Raw genomic sequence first — 10,188 nt, forward strand, 5'->3', positions numbered from 1 at the left:
GAGTGTTCAGGGCCAAGCCAAGGTGCTGGACCACGCACCAGCCAGCTTGATGGCAGCAGGCACCAAGGGCAGAGTCAAAACCAAGAGTACAAGCACTGGTGCTCCAGTCAGGAGAGTTGTGGCATTCAGTTAGCTCAACATCAACCTTCCTGGGCAGGGAAGTGCCATCTCCAGCCAGGCCTGAGGTGGCAGCTCACCTCCCATGCTCGGGCATAAAGGAGATGAAGCCAGGTTGCCATCTCTGGCATGCCCGGAGTGCCCCAAAACTAGTGCTGGAGTTTTCAAGAAGTAAAGAGCCGTGTCACCACAGGCCCTATGGATGCTCTGAAATGGCGCACACTTGCGCTGCTCTTTCTCAGAAGTGACGCCGTATCTGTTTGCATATACTCACTCCAACGTGACTAAACAAACATTACTCAGGGTTTTGACAGAAATTCACCTTTGAGACAAGCGTGAGCACAACCATGGGGTCAAAGGTCAGGAATTTAGGAAGGGAATTGGTCCACATTGAATTATTCTCCACTTCTAGTGACAGAACTCAGTCCCGTCCCATCTCCCAGTCATCCAGCAGATGCTTGCTAGATGCCCAGTTTCAAAGTCCAGGCCATTCATGCAGTCTATTGGTTATGGAATAAACATAGCAGTCTGGTTATCATTAATAATATTTATTTGGAAAAATATTTTAAAAATGAATTTCTTCATTAACAAAACAGTAAAAAAAAACCTCAAATAACATTTGCACAATATTCCATAAATACATTTATATACAAAAAAATATAGTCACATAGACCCGAAGTGCCTTTGTACATATTTACCAAAAAATTTAAATTATAAAAAATGAACATCACAAAATACTCAAGCTTTACAATTATCATGAAAATATTTTTACAGATTCAAAAAAATAACACACTTTTTCTCACCTAATAAAACCACATTTTAGTATCAAAAAAGACAATAAAGGCAGTGTTTGTGTCTCTAATTCAAGAAAAGACTGGCTCATAAGAATCCAAAATATACACTTCAGGCAGTGCATGCTTCTTATGTAAGTAAGTAAGTCCGTTCATTTAAATATATATAGAAAAGCAACTGACCATAGTGCAATGATAAAATTCATAAAAGGCAGTGCAACAGTAATCCTTGAACACAGACCCTTGCCTCGTGTCCATCTTGTTTCTTTATTTTGCAGTCACTTTGCTAACTTCAGTAGAGAACCAGCTCAAGCCTGAATTTAGTTTCTCAGCAGCAGTCAGTGAAGGAATCTATCTCCCATTCCTCTTTCAGCAGCATTCATTGGGGCACGTCTCCTTTGAAATTGTTCTGAACAACAGTTTGCCATATCGTTTCCGTTTCACACCTGTTCAGAGAAAACAAGAGCAGAGACCAGAAGAGATTAATAGAAAGTAAAAACATGGCTGTAAGGCTCAAGAGGGCCAGGAGTCTATCTTCATGCCAGCCAAGAACAAACTTAAGCATACTAAGGAACAAGGACCACAACGGTATCCTCAGTGTATCCTCATCTGCAAGAGTTGCTGTACCTGTGACATCCACTGAAGCATGCAGCTTGCATGACCAAGCTGGTCTCAATAAAGCAGAGGTTTCTACAACCTCCATAGCACGATAAACTCAAGATGACAAGATTTCAATAATCATCACGAAAAGCAGCTTAGCTACCCTCATATGTGTTAGAGAGGACTGACCAGGACTTCTCTGCTCGTATGATCACCAGGAGATATACTAACCTCAGTTGCTATGATGCACTCATCTTTTTCTTCTGATATGACATACACCGACTGGTACTTTGTGTCCTTTGAGGTGGAATATACTGAATCTGGTCGTTTTCTTTCAGAAGTATCACTACTGAAGACAAAAACAGACAAAAACAAATCAGATGACTGTTGCTCATGTTACCTACAAGACACATACACCTTTCAGAGTAAAGCTGTTCCCCCTGCACTTGGATACGAAGGATACCTCTTTAGTTGTACTGCACTTTTTTCCTCTGCCTCTGAATCATATGTTTCACACTTGGCTTCACATTTGCTGTGCTCCTCTTTAACAGAGTCCTCATTCTTGAGTTCATGCACCAAATTGTAATCCACTGATGGGTATCTAACTTTGTAGCCATTTTTATCGGAGTTATCACTGTGAAAGTCTACTTTCTTGTTTGTGTTTTTAATCTGAGTGGCACCAATGACACTTATGGAAATGTCCTTCTCACGCTGGCAGTTTGCCAGGTTGTTCATGGTCTCAGTTTCACTCCTACATGCGTCAGGCTGGTGGTGCCTCTTTTGCACTTTGAGTCTGATGCAGACAACAACAGCAGCGCACCCCAGCAATAGCATCAGGACCAGAATAATCCCGGCACACACCGCGATCCAGGGGAACTGGGCGTTCTGGCCTTCTGTGTATTTCTCAGTGAAGTCGACAATTACCGGTCCCTGAGGCTGCTCGGGGAGCAAAAACTGGCAGTTGAGTCCGCCATACCCTCGGGCACACTCACACACATAGCGGTTGTTTCTTTCGTGGCACGTCGCCCCGTTGTGACAAGGGTTGTGTTCACATCTGCTCACTGGGGTACTGCAGTTCTTCCCGTTGTATCCCGGCGGGCAGGTGCAGGAATAGTCATTAATGCCATCCTGGCAAGTTCCTCCGTTAACACACGGAAAGGAGGCGCAGTCGTCCACGTTATCATCACAGTTTCTTCCAGCAAAGCCAGCCTGACACTGGCATAAGTAAGAGTTCCCAAGATCAACACACTGAGCTCCTGCAACACATTAAATGGGACAAGCACTTAGCTATGCACGGTCAAGCTGCCCAATCATGGAGCTTCTGCTTCAAACACCCAGTACGCTCCAAGTAATGTACTCCAGGTGATCACCACAGCCAGCATTTACAAAAACCTTTCTTTTTGAGAAAGACTTCAATCTTTGCCAGGTTTGTTCCACCATTTAAAAAAAGAAATGCCGATTTTTAGGGGATTGTTTTCTTAGTAACTTTTACCTTTATTTCCCTATCCTATTCACTTTTTGAATTTTCACTCAGCACTTCCACAATACAGCTAGTCCAACTCAGTATTGCACCACAGTCTCACACTGCAGAGTTAGAGTGGTGATGAATGTGGAGGACCATACTAAGGAAAGTGTTCACTAGTTTTATCAAAACAAGATGATTGCTACCGCTAAGTTGTAAGTAACAATATTTAGGATTGGTAAGGTATTTCCATCCGCAGACCTCAAAGAGTTTTTATAAACCACTTGCAAGAAAGTCTCCACATGTTTATGCATAAGGCTCCATGCCAAGTGACCTGGCCACAGTCACCCCTTAAGAAAATGCTACTTGTAGCTGCGAGCCATATTGTGCCCTTACTTTTTAAGTACAATTCCTCCACCAAGTCAACTATTGGCATAACACAGGCCATGATTTCTAACTGGATTGTAATATGAACTCCAAATCAGAAGCCTGAGTAACTGGATGGTGTCCTTCTAAAAGGTCACTTTAGCATGTTTGGCTTACCATTAACACAAGGGTTGGAACTGCAGTAATCGATTTTCTTTTCACAATTGAACCCGGAATAACCTAGCGGGCAGCGGCAGCTGTATCCCCCGTCAGGGTTGTCGGTGCATCTCCCACCATTGAAGCATGGTCCGTCTGCACAAGTCATTGCGCTCAGCTCACAGTTTTTACCATAGAAGCCTGGGGGGCAGGTACAGGAATAGCTGTTCTCAAGATCCTGTTGGGAAGAAAACAGAATTTTACTTTGTTTGCTTACTTGAAACTTTTAACCAAAGTTGCCACAAAATTCCCAAAGTGGATTTTGGAAGAATCAATGAAACAGACATTTCCCCTCCGGCAGGGTTTCACAGGACATGAGGAACTCAAACTTACAGTGCAGCTCCCACCATTCTTGCAAGGGTTGGCATCACATTCATTGATTTCAATCTCACAGCTGGAACCTGTGTACCCAGGTCTACAAGAACAAGTGTAGCTCCCCTGGCCGGTATTGGTGCAAGTGGCACCATTTTTGCATGGCTTGTGGTGGGTGCAGTAGTTAAGGTCTGTAAAAGAGTTTTTTGAAAAGAGAGGACTATCAAGACACGCACTACGTTACAAGGCCAGCATAGCGCAGATGAGCTGCTTGTTTTCTGCGTTGTCAAACACACGCTCAGGTAGGGGCTAAGGAGCTCTTACCCTGGTTGCAGAAAAGGCCACCCCAGCCCTCCTGGCAGTTGCACTGCCACGGCTGCTGACAGGTACCATGAAGGCAGCCTGGGTATCGGATGCACTCATCACAGTATCGCCCCTGCCAACCCACTCTGCATCTGAAGGAAAAAAAAGACAACAACAAAGTGCCATCAGATTTAGACTTCTTACAGTTGGAAACTCTATCGCAAACTCCACAAATGCTCTGATGCCAGGGATCAAGTTTCCTAAAAGCCTTCAGTGATCCTTCATGTGAGAAAGTCACCGAGTCCAACTGTGGCATCAGCTTTCATTAGCTTCCACTTCCTTAGATAGAGCCATGGTTCCAGGTAGTTAATTTGTTTACTTTAATAACAAACAGCTAACCCTTATGCATGGGACTCTAAACTCATTAGGTAAATATTAATAGCACTGGTGTTTGGCTTGTAGATTAATACTTTGATCTAGCATCACCTGGATTTCTCGAATTACCATCTAAGATGAAGAAAGGCTCTTAAACTGACCCTCGAATGACCAATGGCTTATTCAACACCAGAGCATCAGCATTAAAGAAGGGGGCAGAAGGGGAGCAGAAAACTTACTTGCATTCCCCGGGTTTGTCACAAAAGCCGTGCTGCTCATCGCATCCAGGCAAACAGATCGCTGCGAACGAATGAGCGGGGAGAGACGTGAGCAGCGGGGCCACGCACCTCCCTCCTCCAAGGCCACCCCTGAGAGCACCTTGCAGGCCGGCCACGGGCCTCTTTCCCCGGGTGCACGCAGTTAACAGCAGCTGGGTTAATCTCCCAGGTCTGCAGGAGTATTGATCTCGCCTAGTAACTGGGCACTTTACTTATCGCCGGGGATGAGCATTCTTCTTAATACAGTTGCACACAGACAAAAGAGGGCTCACACAATTGCTCCCTTCCCCACAGCCCCTCACCCCCACCCCCTGTCCCTTCCCTTCCCTTCCCAGTGAGGGTCAGAAGTCCTTTTTTCCAATTCTATGCACACAGCTCCACCTCTTAATATCCCCCGAAAGTGTGTGTGCAGATAAGAGTGGACAGCTGGTGTGCAGGGTGCCAGTGCAAGACAGCTGCTCTATTGTCTATTCTCTCCCAGCAGCTGCCCCGCTGCAACAATACCCGTGGCCCCGGAGCCAATGGGGCCGCCGCCGGCTCCCGCGCAGCCTATCCCGGCCCACGGCTAATCTATGGCACGCGCGTGATTTCGCTGCAAAAACTTTTTTTCTTATTCAAATAAATAAGTCTAAAGTTCTTCCTCCCTCCTTCCCCCCCGTCCTGCTTTTCGCCTCCCCGCCCCGCTCAGCAAAGGGGCGGTGGGTACGGATGGGACGTGTGGTAAAGAGGTAAAGCTGGGCCAGCGGGAGGGAGGATGAGGGAAGGGGGAAAAAAGGGACTTCTGCTCATTACTTCGCCTGGTTATGGAACTCATTAAGCAGGCACTGCAAAGTTTTAATGCAACAAAGCCAGCCGGAGACAATGGCATGCAAGGGGAAGGCGGGGGGGGGGGGAAGGAAAAAAAGAAAGAGAAAAAAAAAGGGAGGGAATGAGCGCTGATAATCAGATCGCCTCCAAGCTGGAAAGAATGGAGCTGAGGCCAAGTAGACGGGAAGCAATCTGGGGCTGGAGCTCTGCTTGCTAACAGGAAGACATTCTTTCTGCATGCACACACACACATCTCTGCTGCCTACAAGGTCCGCGCTGTTACTGAAAACTGCTTTTCTGAGGCACAAGGGAGAAAGAAGGGCATACAGAACGAGTCAGGAAAGGTGGAAAATGTTCTGCTTTGCAATGGGAAGAGCAGCGGTGTACAGGCATCCAAAAGTGCTGACAGCCCCAAAAGAGCTCCTTATCAAAATGCTTCCTTTTTCCCCACCCCTTGAGACAACTGGGAGAGGCACTTTTGATCATGGGAAAGGTTGTAGTTCCTATTTAAAACACTGTCAAAGGAAATGCAAGCCTCTCTGCCTGCTGTTTATGGTGTAACATTGTTGAACATGTTAGCCACTGCATGTCAGCAGTCACTAACAGCGTGAATAATCAATCTGGGCCTGTTTGATAGCAGCCCGCCTGTGACCACAGCGTAGGTGGGTTTTAGAAAAACACAAACAAAAAACAGAGAGGCTGCTTTTCAGATTGCAACAGCTTTCTGCCTACCTCCTGTCCCTTTGATGATGGGAGGGCAGCACTCACACAGCAGGCAAGTGATCGGCCAGCCTGCTTCAGATGTATGTATCCTCACAAACAGGGAATGCCATCACAGGCTACAGAGGGAGCTGTGTGTGTGTGCTTGTAAACCCGGCACTGTGTGCCTGTGAGGGAGGGTTATCTGGTGCAAAACTGGGTGTAGCTGCCATCTCGGGCTACCTTATCTGTTATCTGCTCACTATTCCTTCTTTTCCTGAGTATCAACACACCACATTCCCAAATAACTTCAAGCTCAGATTAACTCTAAATTTCTAATTCCTTGCTACTTTATTGGTAGTAATCATCAAGGCAATGTTGTCATAGAAGTGAGATGGGGAAGAAGGTGAATATTTCTGTGGCTTCAGGTGCAAGAGTTACCTGTCAGGGGCAGGCTTATGAGCACCCTAAAAGAGAAACATACCATCTACTGCCCAGAAAGATTGTCTTGAATCTCCCCGTACTTGTTTCAATGCAAAGTAGCAAGACATCAGACCACAACAAGCCTGTCATTCGCACAGAGGCATGGATGTTGCCAAAGCCTGGCTTCCTTTCCCAAACTCGGGTATTCTGTCACACATGATACTGATGCACTATGGTGGGAGGTCTGGGGCAAGGTGTAATACCTGATGTATTTTAGAACATCCTCAAGCATCTCTTGAACATTTTTCTCTCAAATTGATGATTACAGCAAGGGAATGAGAGTGTAACACTGACATTGCTGTTTTATTAGCTTTAGATGGGGCTGTTAACTTTCCAGGGTGACTCTGAGGACCTCCTGACCCCAACACCAGTAAGGCCCATACTCAGAACCAGACCTCCACGTAGCCTAACTCAGTCCCCCCTCTCTTGTGGAGGTTCATGGCAGAGCAAGCAACATGGGATGGCTGAACCTGGACCCGGGGAGACAAAAAGGTGACACTCACGCTCAGTGCAGTACTGGCCTTTCCAGCCTGGGTTGCAGACTTTCTCGCCACGCTCCCCGCAGGTGAAGTGACCAAAGGCATCATCCCGGGGCCGACAGAAGACAGAACAGCCTTCTCCGTAGTAGTGCTCATCACACACGAAGCGGTAGGAGTACTTGAGGTCGGTGCGGCCGCTGCTGTGCAGGTCCTGGGACCACTCTTCACCCACAGCCAAGTGCCTCTGAGTGGCCAGGCGGCTGATGAGGCGCTCGGGGTTTTCTGCGAGGAGACAGAGAGGAGAAGCACGGTCAGGGGACCCGCTGCGGCAGAGGAGGACACTCGAGGGAGGGTGTGGGGTGGGAGGGGAGCGGCAGAGACAGCATCACTAAGGCCACGTGCCAACAGGTTGGCTTCTTCCCATGGCCTCCTGAGAAGGAGCAGGGATGAGGAGTGCACAGAGTGGGATGGGCTCCTTCTGGGAAAGGCTCCGTCTCGGGACAGTTACCTGTGGTGAGGTCGTCCGGCGAGTCGGTGTGCAGCGCTTCGATGATGAGCGAGAAGGTGCCCTGCGGAGAGGAGGAGCGGGCAGCGCCCGCGGCAGCGTGAGCGACAGCGGGGCCACCCCGGGCCACCCCAGCCAGCCCGGCCCGGTCCAACCCGCAGAGCCCCGGCGCCTCCACTTACGGGCCAGGTGAAGCCGAAGGGGAAGCGGATGGGGTTGCTGAAGGCGGCGGGGTCGGCGCCGCCCGCGCCGTCGGGGACGCTGAAGGAGTTGGCGCCGAGCACGGGCGTGATGGCGCTGCCGTAGGTGCAGGGCGGCTCGGGGGACACGCTCGCCTGGTAGTGCTTGAGGCACACGCGGAAGAAGGTCTTGCAGTCGCACTGCTGCAGCCCTGCGCCGCCGGGGCCGCCCCCGCGGCAGCAGTTTCGGTTGCTCAGCAGCCCCTTCTTGTTGACAAACTCCTGCAGCTTCAGCTCGAAGACCCCGGAACAGGCGACCTGCAGGGGGGCAGAGGTCGGGGCCGTCAGCCCCACCGAGCAGCCCCGGCCGCCCCCAGCCCTGTGCACCCCCCGCCCCACCGCAGCCCCCTCCTCCCCACTCCACCTATAGGCTCACGGCACCTCCATGGGACCCCCGCGTGCTCCTGTGCACAGCGGGGACCCCTGCCCGGCCCGGCGGCCCCCAGGTACCCACCTGACAGCGGCAGAGCAGCACCGAGAGCAGGACGAGCGTCAGCAGGAACCGGCCTCCCATTTTGGAGGGGCAGGTTCGGGTGTCCTCGCTTGCCTCCCCCTTGTCTCTCTTCCGAGGGGAAAAGGGGAAAATGTCTCTCGGGGGAAAAGAAAAAAAGTCAAGCGGCCAAAGCCGCTTGTCCCAGCAGAGCTGAAAGTGTTAGTGTCACCGCTTCCTTCTTTCAGGAGTGTCTCTGACTTTTTTTTTTTTTTTTCCCTGCCGATGTCTCTAGGTGCAGCCTCTCAGTGACTGACAGCTCTTTTGGATGGCAAAAGGAAAAAAAAATGGTTAAGGTTATCTGCTAAACTGTTTTTCTTTCCCAATCCACGGTGGTCCTCCTTTTCTCCAGGTTAAAAAAAAAATAGAAAAGAAAAATAAAAACAACTTAATTCCCAATAGAGGCAGAGAAGAGGCTTCCCAAGGAAGATTAAAGATCAGCGGTCTGGAAATCCCTGCAGACGAGGCGGCGGCGGCAGCGATAATTCCCGGTGCGGGGAGCGGCTCCGCGCGGCTCCGCGCGCCCTGCGCACGTCGGGGCTGGTAGGTGTCAAGCGGCAGCAGAGCGGCTCGCGGGTCACGTTGGAGGCTTGATCCCCCCTTTTTCCTTTACTTTTTCTTCTTCCTCCTCCTTTTCGAAAGAAGCGCTGCTGTCTGTCGTCGCCGCGGGCTTACTTTTGTTTTTAGAGGAATCCTGGCCAACAAAAACAGCGCTCGCGCCTCGCTGGCCGCGCGCGGAGCGTGTGCGGGTGTGCGGCGCGGGGGGGCCGCGCCTCGCCTCGCCTCGGCGGCTCCCTCCGAGGGCGAAGCGCTGCGGATCTGCCGCTCGCCGCGCGCCGGCCTCCCTTATATCCCGCCGGCCGCCCGCATGCCTAATGAGATGCAAATGAGCAGCCCCCCAATCTGGCCGGGGCTGCCACAAAGGAGCCACTTTTCCAAACCCTCCTCTCAATGGATCGCCAAATGGTCAGTGAGCTGTAAAATGTGCAACCCTCCTCCCCCTCCCCTGGGTGCTCACAAAACGCGCTCATTTACATTCCTGCAAATTTGGTAACCGCGAGAATCCCCCGTGCGCTCCGGGCAGAGGGTGACACCCCCGCGCCCCGCGAGAGGCAGCGCGACGCGCTCCGGGGCGAAGGCGCCGCGGCGGCCGCGGGCCCCGAGCGCCTCGGCACCCCCGAAAGGACCGTGGTCACCGCGAGCCTGCCCAGGGCGGCCCCGCGGCCGTCGAGCCGGCTCGCCACAACAAGGGAAAGCCGATCCCTTTAAATCCACACCGCATTTCCCCCGGCGTGACCCGCGTGAGGAGGGCGGCGGGCGCTTCTGTGCGAGCGCGGAGCCCGCGGCTCCCTCTTCCCCGGGCTCGGCCCGCAGCCCCGGCACGAGCCGAGGCGAGCGGGGCCTGGGGCCGCGTGTGCCCGGACACCCCCGGGGCCGGGATCGCTGCGGGGCCGGGGCCGGTGCGGGGCGGCCGCTGCTGCGGGACGCTCCGCCCGGAGCCACCCGCTCCGCCGGGTTCCGCGCTCCCGTATGATTATTATCATCATCACCAACAACCTCTCTGCTCTCTCTCCTTTATTTTTTTTCCTCCTCCTTCAGCTTAGTTAAAAAAAAAAAAAAAGTGAGTTTGGTGTGTGTCGTTCGCGTGGCTGTCATTAAGGCCGTT

At 51.2% G+C, this 10,188-nt stretch overlaps 1 protein-coding gene across 2 annotated transcripts; it reads right to left on the reverse strand.

The window, feature by feature from the left end:
* Positions 1-649: 649 nt before the first annotated feature.
* On the reverse strand, positions 650-9,023 carry DLL1 (delta like canonical Notch ligand 1). 2 transcript variants are annotated; one of them, XM_088534824.1, is made up of 11 exons: positions 8,487-9,023; positions 7,976-8,290; positions 7,797-7,857; positions 7,313-7,570; positions 4,782-4,842; positions 4,189-4,319; positions 3,886-4,055; positions 3,514-3,730; positions 1,972-2,764; positions 1,740-1,854; positions 650-1,354 (listed from the first exon to the last, which is right to left on the reverse strand). In XM_088534824.1, exons 1-11 carry the CDS (start codon positions 8,544-8,546, stop codon positions 1,349-1,351), a joined length of 2,187 nt encoding a protein of 728 aa, XP_088390950.1. In that variant the 5' UTR covers positions 8,547-9,023; the 3' UTR covers positions 650-1,348. The 2 variants fall into 2 exon arrangements, with proteins under 2 accessions (XP_088390950.1, XP_088390949.1); XM_088534823.1 differs by having other exon boundaries at positions 1,740-1,857.
* Between the last annotated feature and the right edge of the window lie 1,165 nt (positions 9,024-10,188).

This window comes from Tinamus guttatus, unplaced genomic scaffold (genome assembly GCF_059628265.1).
Source record: "Tinamus guttatus ecotype Peru unplaced genomic scaffold, ASM5962826v1 Tinamus_guttatus_pri_ptg000601l, whole genome shotgun sequence".
Classification (NCBI taxonomy): domain Eukaryota; kingdom Metazoa; phylum Chordata; class Aves; order Tinamiformes; family Tinamidae; genus Tinamus; species Tinamus guttatus.